The sequence below is a fragment of the Pan troglodytes genome, chromosome 11 (genome assembly GCF_028858775.2).
Source record: "Pan troglodytes isolate AG18354 chromosome 11, NHGRI_mPanTro3-v2.0_pri, whole genome shotgun sequence".
NCBI lineage: Eukaryota > Metazoa > Chordata > Mammalia > Primates > Hominidae > Pan > Pan troglodytes.
The window spans coordinates 5,637,509-5,652,167 of NC_072409.2; the positions used below are offsets into that span (position 1 = coordinate 5,637,509).

At 46.1% G+C, this 14,659-nt stretch overlaps 1 protein-coding gene across 5 annotated transcripts in view; it reads left to right on the top strand.

Moving 5' to 3' along the window:
- The window catches only part of AK8 (adenylate kinase 8), a 151,033-nt gene that overhangs the window by 51,349 nt on the left and 85,025 nt on the right, over nt 1-14,659 (top strand). For all 5 annotated transcript variants that reach the window (XR_010148806.1, XM_001168661.7, XM_063788114.1 and 2 more), the window contains 3 exons: nt 119-319; nt 3,848-3,979; nt 11,958-12,047. Coding sequence is in view for 4 of the 5 variants with exons in the window: in XM_001168661.7 (XP_001168661.3) it covers nt 119-319; nt 3,848-3,979; nt 11,958-12,047 (423 nt within the window). In the remaining variant the exon portion in view is untranslated. The remainder of the gene's footprint in view (nt 1-118; nt 320-3,847; nt 3,980-11,957; nt 12,048-14,659) is intronic.

Consider the following 14,659-nt stretch of genomic DNA (forward strand, 5'->3'; position numbering starts at 1 on the left):
CACACCCCAGGAATGTGTAGGGCCTGGCCTCCAGGACAGCAAGCACCCCAGCCAGGCACAGCAGCGCCCACAGGGCCCCTGCATGGCCATTTCTAACTGTGCACCTCTCTCCTTGCAGAGATTTATCACACCACCTTTGACTGGCCACCCGAATCTGAAATCCAGAACCGTCTCATGGTGCCAGAGGACATCTCAGAGCTGGAGACGGCTCAGAAACTGCTGGAGTATCATAGGAACATCATCAGGGTCATTCCCTCCTACCCCAAAATCCTCAAAGTCATCAGTGCTGACCAGCCATGTGTGGACGTCTTCTACCAGGGTAAACACAAGCAGGCAGCCCCACCCTGGACAGACGGCCAAGGGCTGGGCTCGCTGTGCCTTCTACCACTTTGTCCCTTATTCTGGTAGTGGCCAGTGTCTGGGACATGCCTGGGACCCTGGGAGTCAAGACACAGATGACCCGGGTTCCCTGCCCAGAAATGCATGTGTGCAGAGCCCCTGGGGGTACCCCACTTGGAGAACCTGGGCTAATGTCCCACACTCAGATGTGGTCACATCTCTGGCCCACAGCAGATTTGGTGGTGGTGGGGTCGGGAGGAGGAGAGGCAAGGGATGGGGTGGGAGGGACATGGTAGCAAGAAGTTTGAGCCTGACCTTGAGGGAGAGGAAAGAAAAAATATATAAAGATTAAGACAAAAAACCACCACCACCACACACAACACAATAAAACACACACACACAGCACAGGTGGTATGCTTCATTTAGGATGGAGATACATGGCCCCGCGCCTGGCACTGCGTTGCTGTCCACAGCAATGGCCGATGTTCACAGCAGCTCGGGAGCCACTGCGGGCAGCCTGTGTGAGGTGCGGGGACGGCTGAGCTGAGCAACGTGTTCAAATCTCAGCCCCGACGCAGCCCAGCTGTGCAGCCTTTGGCAATTCTCCTAACTCCTCGGAGCCCTAGTTTTGGCATCGCTAAAATAGGAACAAAACTTGTGCCCTCCTCCCAGGCATAGGTGAGGATTAAATGGGATTCTCCAAATCACGTGTCCACAGCCACAAGCCCAGTTCTGGCGCAGAGAAAAGCCTCAATAAACATCAGACGTCATAGCTCCTATCATTGTTCAACACCCTGCCCAAAAAGGCAAGGGCAAGGTAGAATAATTCTATCCCCAAACAGCTGTATTATCCTTTTCAAAAGTCTTGCTGAGCTTCAGTCATCTCAAAATCCAGTATCTCAAAATCCAGTCACCTCAAAATTACCCTTCCACGCAGTGTCGGGTAAATGAAGCGTTTACGATGGGAACATCACAGATATTTAAGACACTTGACAGTTTACAAAGTCCTTTTTTTCGTATATTCTCTCAAAACTCTCCAAGAAAAGTCCTGTTTTGCCGGGGAGGTGGTTTTGAGCTCCCTCAAGCCCTTCCCTGCTGACTTTCCCAGCACCTTCTCCTGCTGGTAGACTCGGTGCGTAAACCTCATTGCTACACTGAGCTCGGAGATGCGGTGTTTGCCGGCGTGGATTGAACAACCTCGCCCTCTGAAGGGAGCAATCAGCCAGCGGGTGGGTTAGTAGAAAATGTCGCTACTTAAAGAAGAAATGCCAGGCTTATGATGGCTTATAATTTTCCAGTGATTTTGCATCTCGGAAGGGTCGTTAGTAACAAACACTGCACTCTTAAGATAAACAACCACAACATTTATCTTATGCCATGATTCTGAATTTACACATTAATTACTTCCAAATTACTTAATTAAATTTAAAAGTTCATATGATCGTTCATAAAGAATTCATGCCTGGAATTGTAAATAAAAATGTGAGTGTCTGAATATTAATTATTATTAATTAATAATGCAGAGAGATAAATTGAAAATTGGAATGCAGAATTCTCTCTGTGTTGTTTTTCTAATCTCTCTGCAGTGCATCCAGCAACCACATACTTTTAAAAAGAATAATTAGATGTTGAGACTGTCTGGGGGATCATTACTTCTAATTAACTTAGTTATTTACTGTAAATTAAGCATCATTTGTAAGCAGGCTGCTTTGCCTGTAGTATTTGTGCTTTTCAGATGCACGGGATTATGGAAGGTCTGAGAATAAAGAGAGCCTCGCCTGAGTAGCTTCCTTTGGGCTTCTCTCAGTGGAGGAATGGTACCCATGGCGGGTGGTTTGGGAGAGTTGCCCCAGCTCTGCCAAGTCTCAGCCTAATTGGCTCATCTGTAAAATGGGACATGAATAACGCAACCCTCATGGGATTGTTGGGCCAAAGAAAAGAGATGGTGCCTATAGAGTATTTGTCGTAGCAATTAGTACATGCCATTGATGATGCTGATCACAACCTGGAAAAAAGTCCATTCTAACTCATCTCTGCCTTCTAAAAAGAGGGGACTGTGCATCTCTAATGACCCTTCCAATTTAAAAGTCCTGCAAAGATTTGAGAGTTCAGGATTTTCACAATGAACATATCCCAGCGGTTCACAATCGGGGGCAGTTTTGCCCCCACCGCAACCCCGGGGATATTTGGCAATGTCTGTAAAGGTTTTTTGGTTGTCATACCTTGCGGTTGTGCTGCTGGCACCTAGTGGGTAGAGGCCAGGGATCTACCTGCAGTAGATCCTCAACATCCTGCAGTGCCCAGAACAGCCCCGCAACAAAGAATCTTCTGGCCCCAAATGTCAGTAGTGCTGAGGATGAGGAACCTGCCTGGTTCTTGGGTGGCATGTTCCTGAAGGAGGCACGATGGCCTGGCCCCTCACCCAGCATAGCACCCACCGCAAGGCACATTGGTAAAGGCAGACTGACAGGAAGGTGTAACGGGGCCACCCCTGGCTGACTTTGCACAGGACAGTCTGGGGCCTTGGCAGGAGGGGGAAGGTCTCCCTGGGGAAGGATACCCTGTTTTGAACGCTGGGGTGGGGGCTGGCACAGGTCCGTGCCTCATCTGTGGGCATCTCTCCTGCCTCAGGTGCCCGAAATGCTGCCTTTACAGCCTCATTAGCCTTTTCTCACAGCTCCCTGTTTCTGAGCTCCAGCGGGAGGTGACCTGGTTTGATGTTCAGTAGCTTTGCCCTGTGGCTTCTTGGCATCTGGTGCCCCCCATGGTGCAGGTGGCCTCATTGTTGGAGACACTCACCCCATCTCCTCACTTCTTTGTTCACCAAATGCCAGGGGCACACCACAGGCCAGGGCCGTGCAGCTACATCTGGCCACTCCTGTGACCTCTTTGATCACTACCTCTTTGGAGAGTCGCAACAAAGTTGGTGTCACCAGAGTGCAGCTGCACAAACTACTCTCCACCAATTCGAGTCCTTTAGAAGTCCCTGGGCACTGGGCCCCCAAGTGGCTGGATGCGTTTATCAAAGCCTGTGTCTGACATTCAGGTGCACCTAGCAGAAAGCCAGCGTGCACTTCTAGGAGACCAGCCTAGTTCCGCGGCTTCCAGTTGGGAAGCTCAGCCCGATTCAGTAGGAAAAGCCACCCACCCTATAGAGAGTGCTATCGTGTCCTGGGACCAGCCTCCCAACTGCAACACAGCCAGCCCTAGTTCAGCCTGGAAGGAAATGCAGACACCTGCCCGTGTTTAGACGCCTGTGTTGAGAGGAATCCAGGGCGGCGCTCCAGGGTGGCTTCTGTGGACTTCACTACTCGCTCCCTGCCTTGGTGCCCAGGCCTGCCACGTAATTCTTTTCCCTGCCTCTTCGCCAGATGCACAGAGGGCTTCCATGGTGCTGTGAAAGAGAAAAAGAGTTACTGCCGTTAAAAGAGTCAAAGCAGAGGGGCTGCAAGCGGGTTTCCTGTTCTGTAGGACCTGAGTTTATTATCCTCATATCCTCTCTTTCCAGCTCTGACCTATGTCCAAAGCAACCATCGTACTAATGCCCCGTTCACCCCGAGGGTGCTGCTGCTCGGGCCTGTGGGCAGTGGGAAAAGTCTGCAGGCCGCCCTCCTGGCCCAGAAATACAGGCTTGTCAACGGTGAGTGCCCCAGGCGCTGGGCTGCCCAGCTTCGAGAGCCTTTCCCTGCCTCCTGCCCCTCCTCCCCAGCTCTCATTTTATGGGGGGTGGTGTGGGGGGGGAAGGGTCAGTATCACTTCTCTTTCTGGCTCTTTGTTCTTAACCATTTTCTGTGAGTCCATCTTTGCAGGAATTTTCTTCCTCCCGAAGAATATTGCCATAAAAACGTTAACCACTAAAAACATGTCCACAGCCCAAAGAGACAGAACATTTTTCAGTCATCATTTTTTATATCCTTTGGAGCGGGGGGTTTGTCTGTGCTGTACACCAGGGGTGGCTCCCATCTCACCCCTGCCATCTCCCCTGAAGCCTCGGCTCCTGCGTAATAGGAATGTGCTGTTTATTTATTTTCTCCGGTCTCGTTTGGTGCCCCCAACCCAGGTCAGTGTGTTTACAGGCAGACAATTTCTGAACCAGAGGAAGACTTCTCGCTCCGCACAGTTTCAATAAATATTTTACCAGGAAGAGAGAAAATATTGAAATCAGCTCTCCAGGTCTTTCCCGGGGTGGTCCCAGGCGGTCTTGGATGCCAGCTTGTGTTCAGGAGGATAAAGGGATGGGAATCAGGAAGAAACTGTAGCAGAGACACACTGCCAGGTTGAAGGGAGTTAAAAGCACTGCCCCCACGCACACCATGCTCCACAAACCTAAATAGCCTCTGCTGTATTTACTAAGGAAACGAGACCTGCACCCCCAAATATATGCATATGCATACAACCCCCCCAAATTATACAGGCATACCATATGAATATAGAGAGGGAATACAAACAAATATATGGACACACACAAATATACGTACAAATATATGTACATTTTTGTACATTTGTATGTATATTTGTATATACATACACATATACATATATACATACAAATATACATATATGTATATACATACATACAAATATACATATATGTATATACATACAAATGTACATATATGTATATACATACAAATGTACGTATATATATGTATATGCATACAAATATATGTATATACCACCCCAGAAGGATCAAGTTTTGAATAAAAATGCTTCTCAGTTAGGCCTCCTCCAGCTTACAATTCTAAAGCCACTGAGACCAGCAAGGAATCCATGACAAAAGTCACACCCCTAAAATGAAGATAGGGACCTGAACAATTATTCTGCAAATTTGATTACTATGGAAAATTAATCAGGACATTTAGAATAAAAAATGCTTTTCCTTGAGCCCATTTTTAAAAATAAATTATTTCAATAATTCCTTCTTCTTTTGATTGTTCCTCTTAAGAGAATTATAAGACAAAATTTCCAGCAGTGTTAGGGATGGCTTCTTTGTTCCGATGACCAGCAGTCTACCTGTGGCGGCATCACTTGCTTACGTAAGCGTGTGCCCACATCGTTACGGGAAGGGACAGAGTGAGCGTGGAGGGGCACTCGCGGTGGAGGGAGGGTCTGAAAACACGACAGCAATACTTTAATGCAGTGCAGGGCTTTATGGAAATAATTGTCTCGGTGCTCTGTTTTATGATGCAGACACTCTCATTCAATAAAAGGTTTTTTTTTTAATTTAAATTGCGTTCAGCACACCAGCCATGAAGAGATGAAATTACCTGCCTAGATTTTTCCAAAAATGAAAATAGAAAAGCTCATCATGGTTTTTGCTTGTTACCTAAGAGCCATGATGGGCCTCTTTTAGATAATTAAGCATTTGGAGACTATCTCAGAAAGTTCACATTTCTCAAAGGTGTTCTTGATAAATACAAGATGTCATGAGATTTAAGTAAACCCATTTAAGAGACCTAAGGCAGGTAGCCTTGAGATCTCTCTGCAAATGCGTGTCTGAACCCAGAGCTCCGGGCGCTGTCTGCTCCGCTGCGGCCATCCGCTCGCCTGGTTCTAATCTTCACATCTGTGAATCTCTCAGCCAAAGGAAAATATCTCCAAACCAACAAAAAACAGACAGCCCCCACACTCACTCCCACAAAGTTCATCAGGAGACCTCACTTAGGATGATGGAAGTATATACGGACACAACTTTCTGAAAGGCGAAAGCCACTGTTGGTTAAAGCACTAACTGCGCAAACCCTGTGACCCTGGGATTTAACTCCTAGGAGTTTATTCTGCTCCAACACTCAGATATGTAGCGAGAGATGTGGCAGAAGCATAATGAGAAACAGAGGCAACCTCTAACTCTGTTAATAAGCAGGTTTGTGAAATAAGTTGTGATAAACCCGTGGAATGGATTGCGAGGCAGCTGTTAAAAATAAACCTGTAAAGTGATTTGATGTCGGTGATACATGGCTAAATAAGGGAGGGGCAGAAAACAATTGGCTCAGCAGTATCCAGGGGGTGACCTCATTTTTGTTCAAAAAAGCATGTTAGTTTATGCTCAGAAAAAGCATGAAGAAATATCCATACACCAAACTGCTTATCTCGGCAGAGCTGTGGATTATACAATTCAGATTTTTTTTTTTTTTTTACAGTGAGCATGAATTCTTTCCTTCCTTCCTTCCCTTTGTCTTTCTTCTTTTTTTTTTTTTTTTTTCGGGTCTTACTCTGTCACCCAGGCTGGAATGCAGTGGTGCAGTCATGGCTCACTGCGGCCTCCAACTCCTCAAGTGATCCTCCCGCCTCAGCCTCCCAAGTAGCTGGGACTACAGGTGTATGCCACCATGCTCAGCTAATTTTTTTTTTGTAAAGACGGGAATCTCTCTATGTTGCCCAGTCTGGTCTCAAATTCTTGGCCTGAAGCAATCCTCCCACCTCAGCCTCTGGTTTCTTTTTTGACTTGTGTACTATTTAGAATACACCTTGCTTAATTCCCACATATTTGGGGATTTTCCTGATTGCTTTATATTCTTGATTTCTAATTTAATTCTATTGTGGTAAAAGAACATACCCTATGTGATTTTGATCCTTTGAAATTTGCATATATGGTCTATACTGGTGAATTCCAAGTGTACTTAAAAAAATAGGTATTCTGCATTGTTGGATATAGTGTTCTATAATATCGATTAGGATAAGATGTTTGAAATTTTTAATCAAATTTTGAAATTCGTCTATGTCCTTAATGATTCTCACTCTACTTATTATGTCAGTTATTGAGAGAGGTGTGTTAAACTCTCCCAACTCTTTTATTTTTAATTTTTTACAATCATCCAGCCCAACATTTAAAAAATCTCCCAACTCTGAATTGTGGATTTGTCTATTCTCTGCAAGTTTTTGCTTCATGTAATTTGTCATTAAGTGCATACTGTCACACCTCAGTATCCATGGGGGATTGGTTCTAGGACCTCCCTTGGATACTGAAATCCAAGGATGTTCCAGTCTCTGATACAAAATGGCGTAGTATTTGCATATAACCTACATACATTCTGCTATACACTTTAAATCATCTCTAGATTACTTATAATACCTAATATAATGTAAATGCTATGCAACAGTTGTTATACTGTATTGTTTAGGGAATACTGACAAGGAAAAAAGACTACATGTTCAGTGCAGACGTAATTTTTACCCCAGATATTTTCAATCTGTGGTTGGTTGAATCCATGAGTGTAGAAACTATGGATATGGAGGGCTGACTGTATACAGTAAGGATAGTTATATGTTATTGGTGAAATGACCCTTTTATTGCTAGGAAATGTTGCTTTTCCTCTCTAGCAATACTCATTTTCTTAAAGTCCACTTTGTCTGATGTTAATGAAGTTTCTCTAACTTTCTTATGATTCGTGTCTGTATGATATACCTTCTATTCTTTTTCTTTTAAACTATCTGTGTGTTATAGTCTAACTATGTGTCTTATAAACAGCATATAGTGGGTCTCACTTTTTTTTTTTTAAGAGACGGGGTCTTGCTCTGTTGCCCTGGCTGGAGTACAGTGGTACAATCATAGCTCATTGCACCCTCAAACTCCTGGGCTCAAGTGAACCTCCCGCCTCGGCCTCCACTGAAGTTACAGGCATGAGCCCTCAAGCCTGGCCTGTTTTTTTTTTGTTGTTTTGTTTTCTACTTGTGTCATCTGTTCTTTGTTCCTCCTTTCCTGCCACCTTTTGGATTAACCAAGTATTTTTTAGTAATCCATTTTCTTTCTTCTATTTCCTTTTTAGCCATATCTCTTTGCTTTATTTTGTTAGTGGTTACTCTAGGGATTAAATATGCATATTTTGCTTGTCACAGCCTATTTTGAGTGAATGTTACACCTCACCATGTATGATATCAGAGCCTTGCAGCAGTAGATTTTTCCATTTACCTTACTTCTTTACAGTTGACATACATTTTACTTCTGCGTCTGTTATAAACCCTACAATATATTGTAATTATTTTTGTTTTAAATAGTCATTCATCTTTTAAAGAAGTGAAGATATAAGGGGGGAGAGACTTTTATATGTACCCACCTATCAGTACTCTTCACTCCTTGGTTTAGATCCAGGTTTCCATCTGGTATCATTTTCTCTCAGCCTGAAGAACTTCCTTTAACATCTCTTGTAGTGAAAGTGTGCTGGTGACAAATTTTCTCAGCTTTCATAGCCTGAAAATGACATGATTTCATCTTAATTTTTGAAGGATGTTTTGGCTGCATATAGAAATCTATGTTGACAGTTTCTTTCTCTTAACACTTTAAAGATGTCATTCTATTGTCTTCCGGCTTGCACTTCTTCTGATGAAATCTCAGAGGTTATTTTTACCATTGTTGCCCTACATATGAAGCACTCCCCTTGCCCTCAGCTGCTGTTAATATTTTCTCTTTAGCTTTCAGCAATTTGACTATGATGTATCGAAGTGTGACTTACTTTGTGTTTGTTCTGCTTGGATCTCAGAGATTCCTGGGTGTGTGGGCTGAAATTTTTAATCAAATTTTGAAGTTCTCCTGTCATTATCTTCTGAAATCTTTTTTCTGCCTGCCTCTCTTCTTTCTGGAACTACAGTTCCACATATGTTAGACTGTCTGGTATTGTCCTCTAGGTCTCTTAGATTTGGTTCTTTTCTTCCAGTCCTTTCCCATCCCCCTCTTTGCTGCAGTTTGGCTACTTCCTATTGCCTCTTTTATCCTGTCTTTAAATTCACTGATTGCAGCACACCTAGTGATTTGTTTCATTTAAGATACTGTATTTTCCAGGTCCAGAATTTCCATCTGGTTCTTTTTCACAGTTTTCCTTTCTCTGCTGAGATTCTCCATCTGTTCACTCATTTTAACTATCTTTTCCTTTAAGGTTTTAAGTATACTCATAATAGCTGTTTTAAAGTCCTGGTGTGCTGATTCTGACATCTGTGTCATCCCCGATCTGATTCTATGGCCTGTTTTCTCTCCTCATAGGAGTCACATTTTCCTGCTTTTTTGCATGTCAAGGAGCTTTTGATTAAATGCTAGACATTGTGTTTCTCACATTTTTGAAGGTCCGGATTGTGTCATCGTTCTGCTTTAAGAGTATTGAGTTTGGAGGATTAACTCCATCCTACTGAAGCTTATTTTCAGGCTTTGTTAAGTGGGACTAGAGTGTTCTTACTCTAGGGCTAGAGTATCCCTGCAGCTAAGGTCTGCCCTTTCTGGAATCTCAGCTGAATGTCCGGGGTGTTCAGCAGGGTCTGTCACTTTGGTTGTCAGAATGCCAGCATCTCCCAGCCCTGTGTGAATTTCCATTCAGTTCACAGCTTCCCAGTAGCTTTTCTCTACCAGGCCTCTGGAGTCTCACCCGGCACATGTGCAGCTTCATATTGGCCAAAGGCTCAGTGAACCCCTATGAGATTTCTGGAACTCCTTCTGTGCACAGCTGCCTCCTCTCCCTTACCCTGTTCTACAAATTCTGGCCATCTCAGAGCTCCAGTCTTTGTTGCTTCCACCCAGTGAGACTGCTGATCTGTTTGGGCTCCACTTCTCCTGTGCCATGATTTGAGAAGTGCCCATAGGTAGAAATCCAGGATGACTATGGGGCTCGTTTTGTATGTTTCCTGCCTCTCAAGGATTACAGACCTGTCTCTCTGTTGTCCAATGACTCTAAAGAATTGCTTCATAGATTTTGTTCAGTTTCACAGCTTTCTATAAGGAAGTTAAATATGATACCTGTTACTCCTTCATGGCCAGAACTGGAAGCTAAGCATGGGTTTGATGTCACGCAGACCTGGGTTTGGACCTCAGCTCTGCCCCTTAATGGCTCTGTGACCTAAAGCAGGTTATTTCATCTCTTTGAGCCTCAGTGTCTTTACCTAAGAAACAGCAGGTTATTGTGAGGACCAAATAAAACAAAGCACACTTAGCACAGTGCTTGGCACACAGAATTGTCTCAGTTCTCAGCAGCTTTTTTTTTCTTTTCTTTTTTTTTTTTTTTTTTTTTTTGAGACAAAGTCTCCCTCTGTCACCCAGGCTGGAGTGTAGTGGTGCCAATCTCTGCTCACTACAACCTCCGCCTCCTGGGCTCAAGCAATTCTCCTGCCTCAGCCTCCCGAGTAGCTGGGATTACAGGCTTCCACCACCACACTGGGCTGATTTTTGTATTTTTAGTAGAGACGGGGTTTCACCATATTGGCCAGGCTGGTTTCAAGCTCCTGACCTCAAATGATCCTCCCGCCTTGGCCTCCCAAAGTCCTGGGATTACAGGCATGAGCCACTGTGCCTAGCTCCCAGCAGCCTTTATTCTCACTTATATGTCCTTTGCTGGTGAGGCTGCCAACCACATTGGATTAAATTAAATGACAACTGCTGTCATTTACATAGTGAATTAAGCGTATCGTTATTGAGGAATAAATCCCTGGTGATGGTAATTTTGTTAAACATTCATGCTATCCAGTTAACTTTAGGATGTTTTTTGGTCTCCTTAGTATAGGCAGAAAACTTCTTAGCCCTAAAGGTAAGAAAGCCAAAAGCGTGCAGTGAACAATTCATGAAAACATAGTTTAAATCTTCTGGCTTTGGCTAGGAAGGACTTTCACAGCCAAGGAGGAGGTAGCCTGTGTTTATTCACTCATGCTTGTTGCCCAGCACCTCCTATGTGCCGGCCCTGGCTCAGGGCTCGAGACACAGTGGGGCCAGAGGCAGGTTCCTGCCCAGGGCAAGCAGGTGTCCAGAGCGGGGCAGCCGCCACTGGCCAGGTGACTGCAGCGTGGTACCTTTTTTTCTTTTTCTTTTTCTTTTTTTTTTGAGACGGAGTCTTGCTCTGTTGCCCAGACTGGAGTGCAGTGACGCAATCTTGGCTCGCTGCAACCTCCACCTCCCAGGTTCAAGTGATTCTCCTGCCTCAGCCTCCCCAGTAGCTGGGATTACAGGTATATGCCACCCACCTGGCTAATTTTTGTATTTTTAGTAGAGACGGATTTTCACCATGTTGGCCAGGCTGGTCTTGAACTCCTGATCTTAAGTGATCTGCCTGCCTCAGCCAAAAAGCTGGGATTACAGCCACATGGTGCCCTTTAATGATGAGTCAGCCCACTTGGAATATGAATCTATCGTATTGTGTGGCCCCACCATCCCATGGAGATGCCCTGCCAGCTGGAAGGGCTGTGGAAGCAACACGCTGCACCCCCTCTGCTGTGTAACAAGGGTGCGAATGTGGACGCACTTGAGGCACATCGCCCAGAGATGAGCAGCCCCCGGCCAGAACGCTGATTCTCCGCAGCACCCCGGAGGGCGCCGAGTTCTGCGCAGCAATTCCAGGTGCAGCGAGGCCCTGCAGGGCTCCTCTGTGGGCAACATCCTCGTTAGTGTCTTCTCCATGCCGTCCATTTTTAATGTGTTCTTTGCCAAATGCATTCCTTTTCATTCCACCTCTCCCTTTTCTTTATTTCCCGGCTCCTTTTTGATATTTACTTTTACTTGGACACATACCCACACACAGAAAAACCCTTTTATGCTTTTTTCAGTGACCTTTTTTTCTTTCCCTCAGCAGGCAGCACTGGAGGTTCTTTTTTTCTCATCCTTCCTCCTATTTAAAATTTAATGGGTGTCTTTCTGTTCCCCTCTCCTTCAGTCTGCTGTGGGCAACTGCTGAAAGAGGCTGTGGCAGACAGGACCACGTTTGGCGAGCTCATCCAGCCCTTCTTTGAAAAGGAGATGGCAGGTAGGCCACGTTCCCACTAACTGTCACGACCTTACAGGCTCCAGAGAGAACTTTCTTTTTGTGCGGCTCTCTGAACATTCAGGGGCTCAAAATTGGGGAGAACAGCCGGGAAATGGAAATTGGGTTTTCTTGTAAGCAAAGGCTCTGCTGCCTGCTTCCGGTAAGGCCTCTTGGTGTCTGAGCCCGATCCCCAGTGAGGTGAGTTTGTGGATGTGGGGGGGTTATCCCTGATGGTTTAGGATGTTCCTATTTCTCAAGACGGTTGGCTTTTCATAACTGGTACCATTTAAAATTGAGAGCCAGGAGAGGCCACAGACCTCCCCACATCCTTTTTTTTTTTTTTGAGACAGGGTATCAATCTGTCACTCAGACTGGAGTGCAGTGGTGCAGTCTCAGCTCACTACAGCCTCAACCTCCTGGGCTCAGGTTATCCTCCCACCTCAGCCTCCCAAGTAGCTGGGACTACAGATGCATGCCACCATGCCTGGCTAATTTTTTGTATTCTTTGTAGAGGTGGGATTTCTCCATGTTGCCCAGGCTGATCTTGAACTCCTGGGCTCAAGTGATCCTCCTGTTTCAGCCTCCCAAAACGCTGGGATTACAGTTGTGAGCCACCACTTCCTGCCCCCACATCCTTTATTTTTTGGTATATAAAAATACTGTGGGCAAATATTCCAATTTAATCAGCACTTAGAAGCCAGAAGTTTCAGACAGCTTTGCAGATGTGAGTGTTGACCGGCATTTGTCCTCAGCAGTTAGATGCTCGCCTGTTTGACAGGCGAAGCAGGACCAGATCCTCTTCCCAGGTGCCCTCTGTGATCCACAGTCTGAAAGCTTTCCTAGGATCTGACCCACAGTAAGGGCACCTTTGGGAGCATTCTAGTCAGGCTTCCTGAGTCCACGAAGGAGCCTCAGAGAAGGGACTGAGCTGCTGAGGCCACACAGCCAGTTGGCGGCTGGGCTTCTGGGGATCCTGCATCTGTCTCTTCCCTGGGGCAGTGAATTTCCCACTCACGCACCCACACCTTCCTCCCCTGCTCATGCTGCAGCTCCTCCCAGCAGTCAGTGCACACCCACTTATCAAGTCTGTTGTGAACACGTGCTTATTGTGAAGAAAATGAATTCCAGAAGCAGCTGCCATTATAGTGAGCAGTGCGGGCATTGGCTAGGAATCCTCCTGGTGGAAGCTTGTGGCCTTCTCCTACCACTTTCTACATGGAGCAGGTTGATGAGGAGGAAGCACATGAAAACAGGCTCTGTCCTCCCAGCCATCCTGTGCTTGGGCCTCCCGGGGAGATGTCCTGGCCAGCCCTCCCAAGTCCCTCCTTAAGATGTCCTAGTCCGCGGGGTGGAGTTCAAGAATGTGGAGTAGGAGCCGTCAGACGCAATGATCTGTGTAGGTGCAGGGCAGTGAGCGGGTCTGGTCCTGGGTGTCTGCGGTGGCCACAGAATGAGGTGATCTGTGTAGGTGCAGGGCAGTGAGTGGGTCTGGTCCTGGGTGTCTGCGCTGGTCCACAGAATGAGGTGGAGGTAGGAGGCACCAGGGAGGGTGAAAACCAGCACGAGCTCTTATGCTTCCCAGTCTGGTTCAGATTCCAGCGCTGCCCCCACCAGCCATGTGGCACCAATAAACCGCCCTGCCCTTCTCGAAGCCCCAGGCTTCCCGGTGACAGGATGGAGGTAGAGGTCCCTTCCTGCAAGGTCGTCCTGAGGAGCAGCCCTCATGCACATGCACAGGGTCTGGGAGGCCACAGGGCAGCTGCTGCTCTTCAAATCCACCTAGCGGCCGGGCACGGTGGCTTACCCGTCATCCCAGTGGGCACGGTGGCTCACCCCTGTCATCCCAGTGGGCACGGTAGCTCACCCCTGTCATCCCAGCACTTTGGAAGGCCGAGGCGGGTGGATGTTTTCAGCTCAAGAGTTCGAGACCAGCCTGGCCAACATGGCAAAACCCCATCTCTACTAAAAATACAAAAAAAAAAAAAAATTAGCCACGTGTGGTGGTGGGCGCCTGTAGTCCCAGCTACTCGGGAGGTTGAAGCAGGAGAATCGCTTGAACCCGGGAGGCAGAGGTTGCCGTGAGCCAAGATTGCACCACTACACTCTTGCCTGGGTGACAGAGTGAGACTCAGTCTCAAAAAAAAAAAAAAAAAAGCCACAGTAGCAAGCAGCAGCAATGGCGGAGTACCTGTCACATCCTCAAGCATAATTTCTCTCCATTTCTCTCCAAATTCCCATTTACTGGGATGGGAATTAGCACCCTAAAAATGAGTGAATATGATACCAAATTAACCTAATGTATATAGTTTCAAGGGTTGCTAGTAGTATTCCACAGTATGCCTGGAAGATAATTTAATTCCCCACTAACAAGCATAGTGGTTCAGAAACAGAGACAATGGCCAAGCAGCTGAGGTAGTGCCAATCGGCCAACACCAGGGAAGGGTCTGCAGGAATTCTTTGACTCTTCTTGCAGCTTCCTTGTCCATTTGAATTTTTTTCAAAATATAAAATTACAAAAATAAATATTTTGGTGGTTTCCAGATTTGAAGTCCTTCAATAATACTAAAATGCACACTCTTGTATGGAGAAACATCCCTGGTGATCTTATTAGG